General features: G+C 30.3%; 1 protein-coding gene across 1 annotated transcript; it reads right to left on the reverse strand.

The window, feature by feature from the left end:
- Positions 1-4,923: 4,923 nt before the first annotated feature.
- Positions 4,924-23,770, reverse strand: LOC143049805 (putative inhibitor of apoptosis). Its single transcript, XM_076223543.1, has 7 exons — positions 23,616-23,770; positions 18,083-18,376; positions 15,975-16,150; positions 15,279-15,369; positions 14,863-15,003; positions 12,591-12,746; positions 4,924-11,014 (listed from the first exon to the last, which is right to left on the reverse strand). The coding sequence occupies exons 2-7, from the start codon at positions 18,318-18,320 to the stop codon at positions 10,815-10,817; spliced, it is 1,002 nt and encodes a 333-aa protein (XP_076079658.1). The 5' UTR covers positions 18,321-18,376; positions 23,616-23,770; the 3' UTR covers positions 4,924-10,814.
- Between the last annotated feature and the right edge of the window lie 25 nt (positions 23,771-23,795).

Consider the following 23,795-nt stretch of genomic DNA (forward strand, 5'->3'; position numbering starts at 1 on the left):
TGATAAAGAATAATTGTTTTATAGTTGCTAACTTCTACATCATGTGTCTTTGGTGAAGATTTGTCTCATGGCAATCACACCACATCTTCTTATTTTTGTTTATTGTGTATCTGGTCTGAATACTAAGTAGCTTTTGTTAGAAATACATAATTTTATAGATCATCAATTTCTTGTGAAAGAACATTAGATAAAATTGAGAATGGAAATGGGGAATGTGCCAAAGAGACAACAACCCGACCATAGAAAAAAAACAACAGCAGAAGGTCACCAACAGGTCTTCAATGTAGCGAGAAATTCCAGCACCCGGAGGCGTCCTTCAACTGGCCCCTAAACAAATATATACTAGTTCAGTGATAATGAACGCCATACTAATTTCCAAATTGTACACAAGAAACTAAAATTAAAATAATACAAGACTAACAAAGGCCAGAGGCTCCTGACTTGGGACAGGCGCAAAAATGCGGCGGGGTTAAACATGTTTGTGAGATCTTAACCCTCCCCCTATACCTCTAGCCAATGTAGAAAAGTAGATGTATATTTTTTTTCTCTCGAGACAGTGGCGAAATTGTACTCCAAATAAAATAACCAGTTGTACCCTACTTCGTCAAAGTTGGAAAAAATGCAAGACTTAGGAGTTTTGTTTTATGGTGTGGCAACAATGTATGAATTTGTGATTAAGACTGAGAGACATATCTCTGTATCAACAGTTTATTACAATGTATAATGTATGTGCAAAAAGTTTACTTGAATTTTTTTTAAAGTTGTTAAATTGTGCATTCTAAATAAATACTATAGATTCATCATTATATATAGGTTACTAATTTTTTGTGAATTTGATTGTTCAGAAGAATTACAAAGTTAAAACGTTCAACGAAAAAACAAATAATGAAAATTAGAACCCACGAAAAATACAAGTACAGTCGACTCTCGTTATGTCGAAGTCAGCCGGACCAGAGAAATATTTCGAGATACACGTAGTTCGACTCAAACGAACACCGGAAGTTCGACAATCTAAGGGACACAACTCTTGCTTAGCTTGGTAAAGCTAAAATAAATCCGGGTAAATATGGCAAGGGGATCGATATTCTAGTATCAGATCGATGTATTTGTATGTCACAGTCTTTTATTATTATGATGACATTTTTTTTTTATTTATTCAATTCTATTAATTAAAAAAAAAAATCCTATGGCTTTTCCAAGAGAGTAATTTCCAATCGATAGTTTCGTTATTCAGGTCGGTTATAGCTGACAAAATTGTTTATTTTCGGATACAAGAGATTTAAGAAAATTTTGATTTCTATTCATTTTTTTTTATCTCACTCTTTCTTTTCAAAAGAAAATATAACAAGATTAAAGACGCCGTTTGAGTAGTTTTTAGGTGATCATCAACAGAAGCCATAATCCTCACTTAATACACACCCAAGCTCATTAGTGTAAATCACAAATTAATTGTTTTGTAAACATTTTAAATACTTTTTTATGAACATTAACAATGTATCACTAATTATTTGTCAAAATTCTTTAAAAGATAATCTTAGGTAAACACTCATGGAAATTGCATGTCATAAATCAATACAGTGGTCAGTGACTGGACATTTAATTACACGTGTATTATCAGATTAACTATTCAATCCATTTAAATCCCGGAGGTCATGTTTTGACATATGTGTATTAGTTCGAGATAAAAAATGAATTTTGAATGCTTTTGTTAACCTTGGGACCGTTAATTTAGTTCGACTCAACCGAAATTTCGACTCATCCAATTTCGACTCATCAGGAGTCGAATTACATACTTTTGTATGGAATAAAGTTCGGGACCACGTGAAAACTTCGACTCATCCGAAATTTCGAGTCAACCGAGTTCGAGACAACGAGAGTCAACTGTACTTATATGGTTTGAAACCTGTACTAATGTGGCACTGAGGTCCACAAAAAATATGTATACAATTTCCTATTAAATATAGTGAAAATTTATCTGTAAATGGGAAATACATGTAGAAATAGTAACTTTTTTTCTTATTTAAGGGGTGCAATTAAACTGTGATTCAGAAAGGTATTGAGGGGGAATTGTTTTTTATTGGTAGACAAATCTAGTTTGTAAATATAACAATGTTTGTGTAACCTATTTATACTTGGCATTGTTGATAGATAACTACATCATAGGTTGCATTCATGAATTTGCACAGGAAAATTCTCTTCTCTTTCTAAATTCTAAATAAAATATTTACACAGTTATATTCCTTTGAAAAATCTCACTATTATGAAAAAAAAACAAAAGTTGTTGAAATCTTTTGAGTTTGTCAGTCCTTGTGGCTTATGTGCATGTATCATTTGCCAGTGGCAGATCCAGAACTCATGCTTCAGTGATTCCCTATATATATATATATTATCAACCAAATTTTTCCCAAGTAAGAGGGGGGCACTGGCCCCCCTGGATCTGCCTATGTTTGCTGTATTTATGTATATAATAAAACACTGGAGATTCATAATGGTCCTCATCAAAATTTTCCAGTCGGGTCTGACAAAGACTGATAAATAACAACATTGAGAAAGACGTAGAAGCAAATGTAAATTTTGTGCAGCCACATATACATGTATTAACACATTCAATGTACGAAGGACTCATTATTTTGTTTGGATACAAAATATTGTGGATTTCACGGATACAGGTCACTGGTGAACCATGAATGTTCAACAAAGTAATAATTTCCTTCCAGCTTGGCAGACTTTGGCAACATCACCAAATCCAATATCCACGCAAATTACCATTTTTTCTTAGGTCTTCAGAAAATGATATCCAGGAATACAAATGTTTCAACATTTTTAAGATTTATCATTCTGTTTTTTGGTCCATTTTAAATTGAATGCATTACTATGAAATTTCAAGGGCTGAACTTTGTGTTGAATCATTATGTAACCTTTGTGTATTGTTGATATGTACACTTGATCAGGATGTTAAAAATCCATTGGTACAATTCTTAATGTTTGTATATTAGGGAATATAATATTTATATTGTGATTGTAAATAAAATGAGGAAATTTTGTTTGTTTCTTAGTTGATATGGCCAAGATCTACAGTGATGTTCCAAGATTCTGCATGTATTTATTGTGTATTCTGCCACTGCTGGATTAGCTAACTTTGACTGCAAAATCAATAGTGATCTGCATCTTATTATATGTAACTATATATCCAAGTAAGGTTGCAATCCCACACCTAGTATTCGATTTAGCATCCAGAAACCATGTTGTGCACAAAATTTGGTCTATTTTTAGTAATTATGGCCTTGACCTTTGAGGTATTCCTTCAAAATCAATAAGGATCTTCCTTTAATATGTGACCAAATATATCGTAGGAAGGTTGTAGACCTATAATAAGTATTTGAAGTAGCATACAAAATCACTTGTTTACACAAAAAGTTTAGTCTAGTAACTATGACCTTGGCCTTAGACATTGTGATTCATCTGTCACTAAAGGTGACCTTGTATCCATGTAATTTTGAAATTTTATATAAAGTATTAAAGTTGCATCTAGAAACTAAAATGACTGACTCATGGACAGACTGGTTGAAAGCCACTGACAGAGTGATGGACTGGTTTGAAACTATACCCTGTGCTATCTCAAAGTTTGGAGAATAATGGGTATAAATGCTACATGATTACCAGTAAATTAACTATCCATCACATAACAACAAACTAGGATTCAGGCAACTGCAGGTAACCAAATAAAAATCCATCATATTTGTTTTACCCAATGATCAGTCTATTGGTTTTTCTTCTTTGAAATGTTTTATAACGCCTTGGCATTTTATAGCTTTCTATACCAGTACTAGAACATGTTTTTCTCATTGTTGAAGGGCACCTATATTTGCTTACATCTATAAAGCATTTGTTCTTAGGTGGATAGTTTCCCTGTTGGCAATAATACCACATAATATTCTTAGTTCTATACAGGTACCTTAACACAGGAATTTAATCCTCTTTTGCTTAAAACTTCCTCCTAAGGATCTCCAGAAGTTTACAGGTATGATATTAGACGCCTATCCATCATAAAACAAAGAACAAGCATTTAAACAACTATAGATCATCATACTACTCTCAAGTATTGAAGGGACTTGCCAATTGTTAACACTTTTTCACCAACTAAAACTATGCTGACATTTAAATATCTGTTTTTTTTTCTCAGTCATTGGTTGGTTACTGTCTCAATGATGTTTTATCGACATCTTTCATTTACAGCTATGCATGCATTTCAATTTTTCAATAAGATGGGTGTGACCTGTAGTTAAATTTTTACTTGCAACTATCTGTAAAATTGGTGAATTTTTTTTATTTTTTTTTAGTATTTTAAACATGTTAAGAAATGCAAAATCAAGAGTAATTTAACAAAAAAGATTTTTTTTCTTAAATGATTGAATGGATATATAAAGTGAAGCTGTATTATCATAAACTGCTTTGCTGAGCACAGCCTTATACGACCGCAGAGGTCCAACCCTGAACAGTTGGGGCAAAAAAAAAGAGATCCATACACTCACACACATTTTATTGTCCGGAAACTACAAAAATGCTTGTTTTTTGTCACTTTTAAATTCCTAAACTGTTGGCAACATAACTTCCAAAATCAATCCCAACCTTTTTTTTGTGGTATTGAACTTTCTTAAAATTTTTTAGAGATCTATTCACTTAAGCTGAAGTTATTATCCGAAAACCAAATGTGTCATCAGACGAAGATGCAGACGACGCAGACATCATACCTTTATACCAAAAAAAAATTGCGGTCATATAACAACTGAGAAATCTGCATGATTTCAACTTCCAACATAAATATTTGGTTTTATCACAATGGTTGTTCCCACTAGTATTGACTGTTGTATACTGAAACCGAAGGAAATGCATGGGCAATTAAAAAAAAGATAATAAAAAATGTAAATTTTCGTTTCTTTTATTAATTTTTTTATGATGAATTTTGTTTTTATTTTTATCAACCATATTTACTTACTAACTTACTTATTTCACCTACAAACAAATAATAATCATCATAGTGTTATAACGTGTGTTACTACTGTGCATTCTTCCTTACAAATTATCTTTAAGCTTGAATGCATACTTTTGCAAAACCATGAAATAAAGTTTTCCCAAAAATATGATTTGTTTGTAATTCCTGAAAATTGGTTCATCGTGTACCATCAAAAATTAAAGAATCCACAGTACATTAGAACTTACATTAATAGACAATTTTATAAAGAAAAAATGTTATCTATTATACAATAATGATCATAGTAGTAAAACATTTATTACTATAATTATTAGTATTATTACTATATATGTATTATTATTAAAATTTCTATAAAAGAGAAGTGTTCTTGTTTGAAAGATTTCTAAGCCAGCATCCTGAAAAGACAGTTCAACAAGAATATGTGTCTGTAGGACAAAATGCTCTTTGTTTAAAGAAAAGTTGTTTGGAACTACATGTTATGTACATACAACAGTAGGACTTAATATCTTCCTCAATCAAATTGCCGATTTTTTTTTCCTTCCATCAATTTGAAAATATCCTTACGTGTATTTTAAGATAAAATATTGAAATGCTTAATATTTATCTGGCACATTGGACCTCGCATTGGACAGGTTTATCAAGTGTAAAAGTGAGAATGGAAAGGGAATATGTCAAAGAGGAAACAACCCGACCAAAGAGCAGATAACAGCTGTACACTCTGGTTTAATACATATGGAAATAACTCAATACATATGAACTTGTATTATATACTGTTAAATCCCTTTTATGTAGAGGTATACTGCCTTTATTATAAGAGAGGGATTTAAGATTAACAATGATAATTTTTGTGTTAATTATTTTTTTGCATATTTATCTTTATTATCATATTTATATATTTTTATCATCTTTAATAATTTTTTATATGTTCCTATCACCCAAATAATTTTTTATATGCTCCTATTACCCAAATATATTAAAAATGATTGCGAAATTACAAATGAAAATAAAAAGATAATGAATTATTAAATCACAAAATAGGATAATTTATGAATTTATGAAAAATATCTTCCCAAACATATCAACTCTTTCAAAAGGTTGGAAAGGTTAACATCTTATGGATCAATGAAAAATGATTATCACAGGTATAACTTTAAAAGGAAAATTCACCCCACAATTTGAAAACAAAAAAGCTATTATCTTATATGTAAAATAATATAAAGAATTCATCTCTAATTCTATTTCTGGTTTAAAAAAAACCTCAAATTTTCAATTAACACACCTCATTTCAAAAGATAGCAATCTACACACAAAAACATTGAATCTCTTTATTATATGATTTCTGAATCACCAAAATTTTGTTTTAAACCTGTTGACAAACCAAGACAATTAAATTTAAAAATGTTCTTCAATATTTGCCACAACTGAAAGACTGAAATGAAAATATTGGGAGGATGCTGAAACATAAGTATGGTTTCTGTAGGTTATTTGACATATTATAAGCATACATTGTACCTGAAAATATATGTGCAAAATAAATATTACAAATACTTATGCCCTGCGTCATCACCTGCTTGATGTAAACTGTTGAACATAATATACACTGACTTTTGACTATTTTGATCATCTTTGTAGTTGTGACAGATGTGTTGAATCTTTAGTATTTTTTAGTTAATGAAAATATAAGAAAAAAATCTCACCATTTTATATGTGACTAGAACACACCCGTGATATCGCGGGTCCGTGACTGAATTAAAGACCTGGAACTTCTTAATTATTGGCAATATTAATTACGTGGAAAACAAAAGGGCCTGGAGTGGTGTAATTTTAATCTACACCTTTGTACTATATTAGTTATATATAAAGTTGAATTTTTTAATTCGTCGTTTTTACGTGATGACGGCTGACAAGTTGGACCTCGTAATTTTAGTATTATAGATATAGAGCAGACAGCATTGAAAGTATAGTTTTGTAAATAATGTCTCTTCATCCTAATGGGTAAGACATTCTAAGGCATATATATTCTACATTACTTCATAGAGCATTTGCTGAAAAAGTAATTACAGAGTTAAATCCAGTTTCTACTGATCTTTATGAGCGCAAAATTAATTCTTTGTCCAGTTTTCGGAATAAAAAAAATTTGACATTAGAATCTTTAAGACTTCAATGCATTTTGATTACTTTTTTTGTTTTGAAAATGTGTTTATGAATAAAATGGCATATATGGTCGTCATCAAATTCTTTATAATAAAATGGTGAAATGCTTCACTTATAACATTACATTGTTTCATTTTGCATGAAAGTTTGAACATACTACAGTTCGAAACAACACAATCTGATTATTATAATCCTTTTCAAAGGTTGAAAAATCGGAAATATGAGTCAGTCAGTGGTTTACATTCCTTATCATTCCTCAGCTCAATTACATATCAATAATAGCAATCAAATTAAAACACTGCAAATAGCGTGTGTTGGCCACCTTGCAGAAAAATAATTGTACCACTGCATTTGGTGTGATACTATGTTTCCCTTCTCAAGTCTCTCTCAAGGCAGTCAAATGTTTTCATTTTTAACCTTACAGTCATGAGAAGAGAAATGTGGTATCTTACATGACAAGGAAGTACAATCTATTTGTCTAACAGTTTTAGACAACATAAAGAACATGAGTAATGTCAATTCATAACTGAAGCAAGCTGCCTTTTTTACAAACAATCTGAAAGACTAAAGTTCTGTGTTCAGAAAAAAACTATACGAGGGTTGAAAGTCACTTTCATATAAAACCCAACACAACTACTACCTGAGAATATCTTCAAATCATTCAACCCTCACAATCCATACATTATCCATTTGTTTCTCTTTAAGCAGTACTTTTTTACTGAAATACCATATTTGCATTTTCTGTATTTAAAATGTGATGTGAAAAGTTTCTCTATTATCAATAAAATTTCAATATACAAAAAAATAAAATAAGCAATAATAAACCAAGACCATGTAGTAGCTTGATGTATTCATGTCAGAACTTTTTCTTACGGTGAAGAAAAAAACAAAGCAGACCTTTTATTCTCAACTTCAAGAACTATCAAAATCTTATTTTATTTTTTGTTATTTGACAATTGAAATGGCTAAAAAATATACTGCCGATTTTGTAATCATAAATCTTATTTTAATTTATTTGAAACTTACACCGATTCCAATTATACAAATGTATATTTAAACCAGTGTTTCAGGACTTTCGGAAGAACTATTTTCAAAAGAATAGTTCTTCCAGGTATCCCTCTTCAGAGATGACCTTCATTAGCGGCTGGTGTGTTGTATGTCATATGTTATACACCACCAAGTGCATGTTCATACACATATACCAATAAATATTGGCTGCCACGAAATAGTCCAAAAGTTGTGCTTAAAAGCAGTGTTAAAACACCAACTATCAATCAACCAATCATACATACAAAGCATATCAGAAAATCCAATGTAATAATCTGATAGTTCACATTTTATAGTAAATACTAATCTACTTAATTTTATTTTATTCTTAATACTTTCCCTGAGTAAAGAAAACATTTTCAATTGTGTCATTACGTAGCACCAAGAGTATGTTTTACAACCCTTTGAAGGGATGTTTATATATAAGAGAATAAAGATCGGAAAGGGGGACTGTCATTTAAGAGACTGACCAAAGAACAGAAAACAACTAAGGGCCACCACTGGGTCTTTAACGCCGTGTGTTAATCCTTCCCATGGAGGCTGGCTTAATCTAATTCAAACATTTGCTTTAAACATATTTATCTATAGTGGAATGGGAAAAAAGTTATCAGAACTTATATTAATCTCTCTCCACTTTGTGGGTGTGAGTGCTGCCCTATAGCAGTTTTAGCCTGCACTTTTTCGAAATCTACAATGGAGGCTAAGTGGCTTCAGCTGGCTCCTTAACAATAACGTATATACAAGTTCAGCGAAAAAGCTGCAACTCTAAACTTTGAAACATACAAATAAACCATAATAATTAAGAGGTTATTATATCTACTCAACAAAAATGTTGGACAATTCAAAAAGCTGCCTAATTATTTTGTATAAAAGTAAACCTTTTAAAAAATGCATTTAATCATAAGTTGTTTCTGGCATTGAAAAATACAAAATAATAATACAAAAAATAGTTAAACTGGGCTTTTATTTTAAGCAATATCAGTAAACTAAAAAATATAAATATGCATATCTTGCATGTAAATTTTAAATGTAAAAAAAATATATTTCTAACTTTTAAACAAACATATTTACAAAAATTAGCAAAGTTGCATTATTCATTTAACAAAATAATAGTGGGTAATAGTCAATTATATACATTTTAACAAAGATAAACAAAATGAAAAAATCGTAATTGAAAGACTTGGGCTGATAAAAAAAAGAGCTGCAACATTTACATCAAATAAATTTGATGAGAATGACTAGTTTTGACATGAACACATTTGCTGGTGATAACTTGTAAAAAAAATAACTATCAAGATTTTTCAATGACAGTTGATTTAATTACAAGTTGTGAAATTTTTTGGAGTATTTCCATAATGTTTCACAATGGTCTGTTTCCCAAATACTGACTTGGATTCCAATTCTAGAACTCTTTGATGAGAAACCCTACACATATATGTAGCAAAATTGTATCCCTGCACAAAATTCATGAAGTGGTATCAGTCAGTAATTGAAAAATAGATTCTTCATCTGCTATTAATGTTTTATGAATCATATAGTTTATAAAAAGTAAACTTATTACATCTACATGTATGTACATTACCATTAGCACAATACAAGTACATGGTAAAACAAATTCAAGTAGATTTCAAACAATTAATACTTTAACGTAATAACAAATGTATAAGTTCCCCGCATCAAACTACATAAAAAATATATAAGTTCCAGCATCAAACAAAATATTGCACCTGCTATCATTAACTTTAAAAAATTCAAACAAAAATTGTGTATATAACATTGATAATATATGTAATTAGGGTAGTACTGGGTAGTTTTATTTACAACATGACCATACCTTCACTTACCTTTTATTGTGCAACAACTCAATATCATTTAAGTTTATATATAAATTGTTGATAAACATATACAAGGATGACTAAAAACATACTGATGGAATCAATGATTTTTGTGTGATATAAGCCCTTGCTTTTTAACTGACCTTGAAATCAGTAGTTGATATTACACATTTTTTTTGGTGGAAATATAACATATAAATCTACAACTTAAAACGATGATACATGTAATATAAAATAACAGATTTCAAAACTATTCATACTGGATGACATCCCTTACAGCAAAATGCCTTGAGTGTGTAGGTACAGGTAATATCTTTAATAAGCTTGCTTGCTTGCTGAACCATGCAATCATTGTATAGCTAGGTATACTACCCTCCTTTTAGAGTAACCTAGTCCTACAGACAGAAAAATTGGTTATCTGTCAGACTAGTCTATTCTTAAAGAAGGAAAGTATACCTAACTTCATAATGACTTCACAGTTTAGCTAGCAACTAAGCTAACCAAAGATATTACCTTTACCCACACAATCAAGACATTTTGCTGTAATTTCATAAAAATTATTGGAATGATGTATTATACTTAATTATGGAATTACTCTACAGTACAATCATGAGAATATATGGGAATATGAGACATATTAGTCATCATATAAACCACTGATCTACAAAAATTACATGTAAGAATACAAAATTAAAGAAATAATATACATCAATCATATATAGGTACATGTATTTTACAAAGTTCTCATAAAACATTAATGGCAGATGAGCTACTACATGACTTGGTTATTTAAATTGAACTTTGACCGAGCCTTTAATTTCTGACCTGCATACAGGACATGATTTCAAGGCGGGGGCACACTGTGAACATGAGGACAAATGACCACAGGGTAAAAATACAATAGAAACAAGGTCCTCACAACAAATCTTGCACTGTGTCTGTTCTTTCATTTCTTGATTTTCCTGTACTATCTTCTTAACATCGACTGTTTAAAAAATAAAAGTTATGCGATATAGATGATTTCAGGAACCTGATGTTCAGTGGTTGTTGTTTGTTGATGTGGTTCATAAGTGTTTCTCGTCTTTTTTTTTTTTTTTTTTTTATAAAGAATAGACTGTTGGATGGTTTTTCTGTTTGATTGGATTTTAACTAGTAATTTTTGGGCCCTTTATAGCTAGCTGTGCAGTGTGAGCCCAGGCTCAGTGTTGAAGGCAGTACTTTGAGCTATAATGGTTAACTTTTACAAATTCTGACTTGGATGGAGAATGTCTCATTGGCACATAAAACACATTGTCTTATTTCTTTATACTCATATTATATTTGCCAATCAGTGTCCAGAATGAGCTGAATAAACATAATTGTAATATCAAAACCTACAAATAATTAGTTTTGAATAAAGATTTTGAACAAATGTCTGCAAGAGTCCAAATGCTAGATGTAAGCAACTGTTTGTTAAAAGCCTTCAAGAAGGAGCAAAACATACCATAAAGTCAGCAAATATATATTTAGTTTTACAAAATGTACAGTACATGTTTTTATAGCCTACTAAACTGAATTATACCAGATCTGTTTACCCACAATGATGTCTATCAGTAGAATTGTCAGTAATACTATGATGAGTGCCGCGATGCGGCTTGAACCATCTAGGGGGGTTTGGGGGCAACCCCCCCCCCCCCAAGAAAATTAAATTTTGAAAAATTAGATGCAATTTCCTGCATTCTGACAGTATCTGCAGTCTTATTCAGATATTTTTGCAACAAAGATTATAACCTAAAATTTGCATGATTTGACAAAAAGTTGAGCTTAAGTTTGGAATAAGACAATACAGGCAAATCTGGTATGCACTGTGTACTTATAAAGAAACATGATATGTACATTTAAAATTTCATTATTATTTAATCTTTGTACAACACATTTAAAAAAAAAAACAAAACCTCAAAATAATAAACTAAATAGGGACTAGATTTCAATACTTATGACTAGGAATTTAATTGCCATTGAATAACTATAAATATTATCAAGTTACTTTCAATACAAAGTCGTCAATAGTTTAAGAGTTCAACAAGGTACTCTGGAGATCATATTCAATTCACCGTTCAGAGTTCGCAGGATCTTTGTTAAGTTCGTTTTTTCCTAACGCAAGAAAAAACTTTTCACTATGTACGCTACTGTGTGGAATTTTCATAATTCCAGACGCTGGCATCCTGATCCATGAAATATACTTGATCACTAATTCACTATCACATCTAAAGAGCGGCTATTCCCAGTCAAAAAAGCGCCTTTTAGACACTGATCGCCGTAAATGGAATCAACTATATTTTTTTCCGGATTGCTAGAAAATCTGTACTTTTTCATGATGAATCTGTATTGAGTAATTTTATTAAAATATCTGTGTAAAATACAGACAATCCCTACAAGTAAACACCTCTGTTATACTGTGTGGGTTCTTGTCATTGTTGAAGGCCAAATTGTGACATGTAATTGCTTACTACCACTTCCTTTTATTTCTGTAGACTGGCGAATAGCTGTATCATGCCACATCTCCTTATTTTCTTACTTACTTTTTGGAAGAACTTTCATGGTCTTCTTCATGCTTACAACAGAACTTTTCAAGTTGGAACTCATTGGTATTGTAAGTTCAGATTTAGGTCTTTCTCCATTCTCTTCTATTTTGTAAATTTCTTCCATTAAACTTCTGGATGACATACCTGTCCAGCCTAAAAACAAATTTTGGAATAAAAAAAGATATTATTTCTCCGTCTGATCATTCATCAAATCTGAGATTATTCCTGAATTAATAGTGATTATACATGTTTGAAACCATTGGCGTACATAATATTACAATTTATGTTATTTAAAGTGCTTTAATAAGATGGGGTGATTAATTCCAAATCCTGCTTTTTTCCGCTCATTTTCACCCAGTTTTCACCTTTTTAACTTTCTTTTTACCAGATCCCTACTATTTTTAACCCTTTAAATCTCACATTCCCACCTTCTTTACCCTTTATACCTATATCCCAATAGTGTGTCATCCCACTGTTTAATAGTGTGAAAGTCAAGCTTTTGAAGAAAAAAAACAGTTGTTGATAAATCACTCATCTTTTTAATGTGAAATAGGTTTGAATAAAATATATTGAGGTACATGTAAGATAGGTGCAGTAAGGGTGAAGTAAATATAGGAATCAGAATTAGGAAAACTTCAATTAGAATGGATTTCATGAACTACTCTTAGAAAAAGGTCATATGGTTTTGCAAAGCACTCTACACTATGTATATGTATGAGAAAAAAATTACATGTAAAAAATATAAGTTGTGGAAATATGGTTCAGCACACGGCAGTTTAATACAAATACATCCTAAACCATGACTATTATAGATATCAATCAGAACTTTGTCCATCAAAGATTAAAATTACTAAAAAGTCAAACAATTGGATAACGTTTTAGGATAATATGAATATTTAATTCATAAACATATCTGATTGAGTCTATAGACTGTTGTTTTTCATTATGAACATCATTACAGTGAAGCCGGCCAAATCTTTTCTCTGTCAAAGGAGTTAAACTTATATCTAATGAGTAATCCTCTCAAAACATCACTATTTTTCAAAGGGAATTTCTAGTAATAGGGTAAGTAGAAAAAGGAAGGTGAAAGAATTTAAATTTTGCACTTTCATTTTCAAACATATATATCTCACTATTTGTTTCTAACAATGATTAATTTTTTATTGGTTGAAATGTTCACAAGTCAATTCACTGAAACTGTTTGCAGGGCTCAGCCTGCATGCCCAACAACTAGTCTACAAAGGCAATATTTTCATCATTTCCTATGAAATAAACTTTTTGTGTTGAATTTGATTTCTCATAAATGAAAAATTGCCAATACATGAACTTATGTAAATAGAAAATTACTGCAGACAAAAGCAAAGTCCTGTTGTTAACACAAGCGTGACTAAATTTTCTATCGCCAATAAGGAAAATATGAGTAACGGCTGGGAAAGTGACTTTTTTAGTAGAACAGTAGCATGAGCCCTGCATTATTTAACAAGGATCTTAACATAAGTTATAAATAAAACAAATGCTTAAATTAGAGTATTTCACTATGTTCTGACTAAGATTTTTAAGTCGGTGTCCACAACTTTAATTTATTATAATAACTAATTTCTATTATAATAAATTCATATAAAAACTTGTATGTTATTCTTATATATGTAAAAAGTGTATAGTATTTTAAGTATTTGTGTTTTTTCATTACAATACATCAAACTGTATCATTTAGAAACACGTATTTCTATAAAACAGTGACATTTTGAGAGGATAACACAGAGGACATACTTGTGTTTCAGTAATTCATTCCCATGTCTTTCTGTTCAGTAAATAAAGCTTATACCAAAGCTTATACACACATCTACATATTCCTGAATGTAAATTAGACATAGTCACATTGGATGTACATATATATGTACAGACCTTGAACTGATAAAGGTAAATTTGTTTAACTTTTGCCAAGTCTGTTAACATTTACAAAACTTTTAACATTTACCATCATAATCATGTCTTCACTTTTCTTTTTCATGATTTGCATGAGCAAAATGATATGTGGTGAGAAGGAAATAACCATCAGGACCATTCACTAATTGTTGTGTATAAATGGATTATATAAATATAGACTAATTATAGACTGAATTTTAGTGAATGCATGGGTGTATAAAAGGTAGTGATTTCAAGGAATTAAAATCAAAACAAATTAAATTTTAAATCTTAGGATTCTAGAAGGTTATTAAAAGGATGTCAGAGTTTGCGAATTATTCTCCATTTTGAATCTTTTGACTACCTTTCTCTCTTAGAACTTTATCAACTACAGTTTTGATAACTTTAGGTAGATATCCCATCGTTAATATACTCTGCGCTGCATCTGTTAATAATGGATTCTTTTTCTCAGCTTTTGTTGGAGGTTTCCCGCTAGGTAAAAAATCTAAGGTAAAAAATAAAAAAAGTAAATATTAAGAGCACATCACCATGGATAGTAATCTTCTCTGTTCCACTTCTATATGAAAGGGTATGTTTTGCTGCTTAGACACAATAAAACACTGATTCCATGATAAAAATTGATAAAAAATTATTAAAGGGAGGGATGTCGGGTATACTTATTGAATTCTATTTTTTGTTTGAATCCTGGATGAATTATTTTAAATTGAAAGTTTTATCAAATGAAAGTTGATTGTGGGTAAGATAAAGTGCATTGTTTACCTTTGCCTGTGTCTTCTGATCTAACATTTCCATCTTCTTCATAATCATTCTCAAAAGTCTCTGCTACACCATCTGTGTTCAATGCCTCCTCCTATGATATACAAAATCAGAAATACAGATTGATTCATCTATAGATGCTTTAACAATAACATCTAATATTTTATGCATATTTTGTCATGAATACTTTTTTATCATGAAAAAGCATATCATACATGTCATATGTCCAAGTTTCTTTAATTCTACAATTAAATTTGACAAAGTTATTGATGTCTAAAAAGAATGTATCCTCAGACTGAACCTAAAGTTAGCGAACAATACTCAGATAAAAGTGCTGCTTCAAAAATCTCCAAACAAGAATGTAATATTGGCTTAGCTACATCATATCCCAACACATAACTCAAAGTATTGAAACAGGAAGTAGGTGTCTTAAAACATAGATCCTCACACTTAAGCTACTGATCATAATTGAAGTTATTCTTTAGTATAATTTATGAAAAAAGTGTGACAAAAATATTTTTTGGACGGACACTTGGACAAAGCTGATTGTAAAATAGTTCAACTCTTAGATTGGAAATATAAAAGTACATGCAGTAAATATGAATTATCAGTTAACTCTCTTCTGAGGAGGGACAGGACCTCCCCCCCCCCTCTTCTTTTCTCCATAAGGTAATAGACAGAGAACATCTAATGACTCACCATTTGCACTCTCCTGACAGCATCTTGTACAGTAGCAATGAAATCTAAACCTTTTTTGTCTTTGAGGAACTGACATTCTGCAGACCACCTAGCATGTTCTACAAACGGATTGTCTTCAGAGTCCCAGTTCTGTAGTCCTATACCACAGTGAAAACACCTTACATGGTCATTGTTACCTGTAAATATAAACATTTATGCTGACATCAAGGTTTTCTAATCTTTATAACTGTTTGATTGCTGTCTCATACTCTCAAATATATTTTTATGACCATGTTAACACAGCATTACCTTCTGAGACAGTCAGAGTCCCTAGTTATTCAGTTCCATAAACATGTAAATATGTATTTGTTTATTCATTCATTATCTGTGCATACAGATGTACCCAAATTATTCAATCAAAAGAAAAAGAAAGCATAATAAAAACACATTATTTCCCTATTGTATGTTGGGTTGCTGTCTAATTGATGTATATAGTATAACCAAACTACTTTCAGTCTTATCGTTACTACTGACTAAATTTATAAACAATGTACATACCGTATATATATTCTATTTATAGACATGACCATATAAATAACAAATATAAACTAGAATTCTATAATAATTGAAAGCAGGTAAATAAACTATCATATTATAATGTTCAAATGAAATCTAGAATGCTTGTTCACAGTTGCTATCTTCATGCAAATAGCCAGAAAAGAATCATATACAAGAAACAAATCAACAATGACGTACCAAATTTACACTAAATATAGAACAGTTGAAATGTAAATATGTGTGGAAGTACTATAATGCCGGTATATATATAATATGTGCTAAATACATGCTTGTTTAGTAGAATACTTGTAGAATACTACTGAATTGTGTAGATGAGACAATCTATTTTCTATGAACTTAATTACTTTGAAGGTTTTGTGGATTATTTAAACTATTTTTCATAAGGAAATCAGATATAAATCAGAATAATCTACGTACGGAAGTCATTGATCTTTACAGGTAGGTCACATATCTACTTTCATTTCATTCAATGTTCTTATTTGTAAAATTTTCATAAAGATATTCTGACACTTTTTGAAGATTAAATGTCATCCTAATTCATATATTTGATCAAATACTTCCATTCAGTCATGACAATGAATGAATATGATAATGAAAAGGAAATTATTGTTCATTTCCTCAATTTTTTTTAGCAAGGAAGAAGTCATTCATAAAAGACATTGTTTGCATGCTACAGAAATTGTTAAGAGAGGTAAATTCTTGAATCTTTAAGAATTAAGTAGATACTTTTGTATGCAAGATGATATAATATGGATGCTCTGAAAGTGCCAAAAAAATGGCTGTTTCCTGATTTTTGGTCAGGTCGTTGTCTCTTTCACACTTCCTTACCATTCCCAATTTTATCATCATTCACTGATTAAGATCAAAGCGTTTATAAACATTTTAATTACAATATGACAAAACATATTCAACGTTTTTGAAAAAAATATCCTGACAATAATTCATTTTGTGAACTTTTATCCTTTATCTTTGTTATATATTCTAGGTATTTCTTAGAGCACTATACTGGTTTGACACACATATATGTACTATTGACCATTATACTGGTTACATATTTTTGAAAGTCTGGTTTTTTTTAGGAGTCTAGTGTTGGTGGGTAAATATGTCATGTTGCACTTGACAATATTTTTGGAGGAGTCTGGTATGGCATGTATGGGGGATAATATTTTATGTTGCACTATATTTTTGTAGGAGTCCAGTGTTGGTGGGTACAATGTATTATTTTCTGGTGCATTATATTTTTGGAGGCGTCTGGTATGGCATGTATGGGGGGATAATATTTTATGTTGCACTATATTTTTGGAGGAGTCCAATGTTGATGGGTAGTTAATGTATTATTTTCTGGTGCACTATATTTTTGGAGCAGGCTGGTGTTATTGGTTGATACATTTGTATGTTTTTTTTACTGAATTTTTGTAGGTGGTTGATACGGTAATTTGTACTGTTTTTCTAAGATTTCTATTTTCCTTTTCATGAACATATATGCCACATGTATATATGCATTTTATTAGTGCACATGTATATATGCATTTTATTAGTGCAAACTTTACCTGTATAATAAAACCCAGCCTCTGCCATTGTTTCTGGATGTTGTTGTATGCTGGTTGGCCATGTTTGAAATGTGGACAATCTTATACATGTTATTGAGTACTGGGGATATTTAGGTCCCCGTCTTGAGTTTTGAGTACTATTTATAATTGTTCTGCTTTCAATATCACTGTGTGTATTTTGATTAAAAAAATTTCCAGCATTTCCAGTAAAACTTGGATTTCCATTCAGGCATGTCATTTTTTGTCTGTAAAATCTATCCAAAAATGTAATTTTCTTTATGTGGTAATTACATCCTGAAAAAAAAGAAACAAATATAAAAATCGAATTATTGGCGAAATGAGCATGATAAGTGCATATCTCTGAGGACCTTCAATAAATATTTCTATATTTCAACGATGTCATATACATGACATATATATAAGTTTTTCAAGACATTTTTGTGTTTCTTTACAACTTATATCTTAGATAATTTATGTATTTATTTATTTATTTGGTGTAAACAACATATATATAACAAGCATTCTTTGAGAATTGCATGGCAATGCATATTTCCCATACCAGAGGGGGAGGACAGGGGGGTACCCTTCTACCTACTCCCACCCGTCTTCTCCTTTCTCCTACCCCTCTTCTCCTTATTTTATTTTTTTTAATTTACCTGAAAAAAGAGAGATATTTTATTTTTTCATATTTTATTTTTTTCTCCAACTTTTTCTCCTTTCTCCCAGCCTTCCTCTCCTTTCTCCTACCCCCTTTCTCCCTGTCTCCCTTACCCCTTGTCCTCCCCCTCATACCAGTTAAAAATTCATTGAATTTGAACAAAACTCCAACTTGATCTATAAACAGTCATGGTATAAACTACATATATTTAGCAAATATCAACGAAGTTAATATCTTCACAAAAGACTAACTAAAGTGTGCACATGGAAAATTGATTATTTGAGGACCATAACTCTGCACAAAATCACCAGACTGTAACAAAATTGAACTTGATCGGTAACTTGTCATGATAAAACTATATATACCAAATATCAAATCAATATCTTTAAGCAAAAAGAAAAAAAGGGTGGAAAACTGATTTCTAATACTGAGGGATGGACAGACAGACGGACAGACAGATGGACATCAATGGACATAGAGCAAACCTAAAGTCCCCTTCGACCGTTAGCAGGTTTAGGGACTAATAATGTAATTTTATTCAGGATGAAATATATTCTATAGATTTTAAAACTTATTTTTAGATGCAAGTCATAATGATATTTATAGTTCAGATATCTTTAAACAAACTTAAAACTTTCCCTACACTAAATATAGTATGGTTTGATCAGAGCTAAATTTAGAATGAAATTTCATACTGATAAGTAGGCGGGACTTGGTAAAACCAGTGTGTAATTTATTAGATGATGTAACACTAAGTCATTCAAGGACTTTCCCACCAAAGGGAAGGATGTGTTTTCTGACTTTACAGCTTGGACTAAAATCATTATAACACAAAGATGTACTGTGTATTTTTTTCTGTTTTAAGATGATTATTTACTAGAATTTGCTGTTGGTCTTTGATTGTTACTTTTTTTTACAGATTTTTATGTTTCTGGTATCACAATTAACGGAACAGAACTTATCATATAAATGAAGGAAATTTATAGCATGTACATTCATAAACTATTCACATGGATCTTATACAACTGAAATAGGATGCATACAGAATTACTCATTGTTTACCTACAAAAGGAATGAGATATAACTACTATATTATTTAGTACAATTCTATTTAGTACAGGTACAATGTATAAATGGTATATAAAAATAAAATTTCACATCCTTTTTAATATGTATTTTTTAACTCATCATAATACAAAAACATTGGTGGTCTTCTGATAATGTGTTTGCATTAAGTGCTGGATATTGTAGGTTCCAATCAAACCCCTATCAGGTCAAACCAAAGACTTTAAAATTGGTACTTGCTGCTTCTCCACTATAGGCACGTGGCATTCAGGAATAAAAGTGAAGACTAATTGGCTCAGAGTCAGAATAATGTCACTTAATTTTGAGTCTGGGTAAAGTTACATGTCTTCCTGTGGACTGTTTACTTGCATTGTGAACTAGCACATTAAAAATCTGTCTCATTTTTATTCATATTACATTAACTCGTCCTAAAATGCATATCAATTTGCCGCTGAATGCTTAACGCAGCCATCCACAGTGGCGGATCCAGAAATTTTCATAAGTGGGGGCCCACTGACTGGCCTAAGAGGGGGCCGCTCCAGTCACGCTTCAATGATTCCCTAGGCCCCCCCCCCCTTAAATCCGCCTCTGATCCATCATTAAAAACTGAATTATTCTTAAAAAAACAACAAATTCATTTATAAGTTCATATCATAAATCATGATAACTTATAGACTACTTGAAATCCCTTGTACATGTACATGTGTAAGGTGAAACGGAAAAACAGTTTTTACCACAATTATTCTACAAATGTACATACTTGATGGAAAAAAATATTTTGATGACTTACTTTTATAAACAATTGTGTAAAATCTTAGGCATGAAAATTGCAACCCATTTTAAACCAATTTTTAAATCATGAAAAGTTTTTCAAAATTTTCACATTTGAATTTAGAGAAAAAAAACCAGGAAACATAGTCTATTCATTTTATTGTATTAATTTAAATGCTTAATGTTTATTAAGGATTCTAAAATTTTTCTGAATTTGTTGTTGTGGGAAGTGACATAAATGTTCCCCCTTAAACTACCGTGGGAAATGAGATTGTATGTTACAAAGTTTAAAGATTATGATACATGTATTACCCAAAAAGAGCCTTATTGGTTTAAAATGTACAATATAAGACTTTTTAGACAAATTATTCCAGTAAACATGTTGAATGGTAAAGATTATCATGGGGCTCTTAAACCTGTTTCAAGGAAAAAAGATGGTGCAATATATAGAAACTCTTAAATATCGTATTAAACTTTGCAAAAATTGAAAAAAAAGACATTAGTTTTACTGCAAGCAAATTAAAATTTATATGATATATATATGAAGCAAAACTTGAGTGTAATTAGAGATTTATGTATTCAATGAGATATTCATGAAAAACTGTCACTCAGTTTGATTGAAATGTGTACAACATTAAGTCTAAAAATACTATTGAATACATTCTATTTTTAGTAAAGACTACAGTACAATCAGCTTCATAGAACTGGTGATCTTTTCTTCACTTAAATTTGAATAAATAAAATTTGATAAATAAATGCAGTTTTTGTTCTACAAGAGTTTTTACTTTGTCTGTTTCATTCTATATACACATGTGATAGAAGGGGAGGTTTAAAATAATAATTCTGAACTCAATCACAGAATATATTGTTGAAAAAAAAAGGCATTTAATAAATACATATTTTAATTGGTTATTTCCATCTGCTGTGTCAATGTGTGTGCTAGAATAGACAATTTCAAATAGTTATTAAAAAAATTGTAAAGGGTTATGCAGAATCATGTATATTGGATATCCCCTGAGATTTACTGCTGTTAGTGTAAAAGCATTCTACTATAACTGCTATTACACTTTCCAAATTATCATAAAAAATTTCAAAAAAAAAATGAATTATATAAATTCTGACAATTTTTTTTAACATTCCATGTTTTAATTTGAAAAAAAATAGTTCTTGTTTGAAAACTATCAATGTAATCATCACTAAACAATTAAAAAAATAAGTAAATAAAATCTCCAAATTTGGTTAAAATTTTCGTAAAAATGAAGGTTTGAAAAAGTAATTTTAGTTTGAAAAAATTAAACCAGTTCTAACATACATGTACATGTATCTTAACATGGTTATAACATGGTTTATAATCATGTTACTTTGTTTGAATGTGTATTCATGATTTTAGTTTAAATGTACTTTTATCAGTTTAACCATTCTTATCATCAACTGTGCTTTATTTTGTAATTCATTTAATTGTATGGCTCAAATTTTGGGCACCATGATTCGTCAATAAAATTATCTTATCATTTTTTAAGTCCTGTCCATGATATATCAATAAAATACACAAAAGTGTCATAAAATTCCATAAAGGATTGACAATTTTTTATAAATTTAAAAAACTTAAAAGTACAGACCGGACTTAAATGATGACAACACCAACAAAGGATGGATCAAACAATCATTTATTTATTAAAGTCATTTGATTACATGTTTAGCACAATGTTTAATCTTTTCGATGTCAAAATGACAGGTTCAGACATAAAATTAACCAATGGATCTACAAAATATATATATATTATTTCTTTATTCCACACTTTTATCATGTTTATAGTTGAATACAATCTTAGATATAAATCTATTTACACAAATCTGCTGGCATGATCAAACATGCGCATGCTTATTTCTGAATTTAAACATTTGTATGAAAAAAAACTCCTACTTGAAACTTTTAAGGCATTGTCATATATTTCTATTGCAGAAAGTATATCATTTATCAATGCATTTTCATGTTAATACGTGTCATATGATCAGATGACAATAATTTTTTTAGGTCAAATTTCGCAGTATTTTATTTTTCATTTGTGTGAACTATCTCTTCCGTGTGTATATCTATTACTGAGAAAAGAATCATTTTTTGGAAATGACGTTAATAAGTTGTTTACTCATGATACTGATTTAGTTTTAAATGTATTTACTTCCTTATAATTTGGAACAGTTTGTACATGTAGATATATTATGTGAAAGAATCTGTGTTTGTAATCCTCATTCTGTCAATAATGTATACTTTTTAATACATCTATGTGTTAAATTGTAAATTTGACATAAATTTATCAAATACATTTTTATACAAGTCGTTATTCTGACTATCAAATTTCAGATGCTAATCTTCTTTCCAAAGACTAGTCCAAATAATAATTAATATGATATATGTCTTGAAAGGCTATTTTAGTTTTTTTTTGACACCTTCCTTTCAAGACGTCATAATTATTTGGACTTCTTCTACATGTACATGTAGGCAAAAGCCAAAAATCAAATAGCCATTCATGAAGTCATAATTATTTGAACTACCCATGGATCTGAAAATCATTATGAATTCATAACACTTGAAAGGGTATCCCTTGAAAATAACAAATTGCTTTGTATACAAAGAACAGATATTAGCATGTCTTCAATTCTTCTAAAAAAGATGCATGCATCAAAGACGTCCTTGCGTGCATTGATAAGTATATTTTTTATTTCATTTATTTCTTCCACAACTCTCGATTAGCGAGTATTTCACAGTAAGGGAGAGTATGAGAAAAACTGTTCAACTCATAGTAGAGGGTTTGGATGGGGTTAAATGATTAAAGAATAATGCCCTTAAAAAATGAAGATTAGAGAATAATGAGCCAAAAAATAGAAGATTAGAGAATAAAAGGGTTAATTTTTTTAAAGATTAGAGAAAAATGGGATGAAAATTAAATGTTTACAGAATAACAGACCCCCCCATCCATACCCTCATAGTACTTCAAAAAGTTTTTTTATTATGAGACTAATAATACATGATCTTCTCACCTCAAAGTCATTAAGTGAATTCCTATCCATATGTACATGTATGATCCAGTATATTATGACTCATTCAATATTATTTAACCTATTTTTGTTTCTAATCGCTTCTTCCTCGTTACTTTTACATCAACTTCAAGGTCACATTATAGCGAACAGAATGGAAAGATACATCACATAATTTTTCAA

Source organism: Mytilus galloprovincialis, chromosome 10 (genome assembly GCF_965363235.1).
Source record: "Mytilus galloprovincialis chromosome 10, xbMytGall1.hap1.1, whole genome shotgun sequence".
Taxonomy (NCBI): Eukaryota; Metazoa; Mollusca; class Bivalvia; order Mytilida; family Mytilidae; genus Mytilus; species Mytilus galloprovincialis.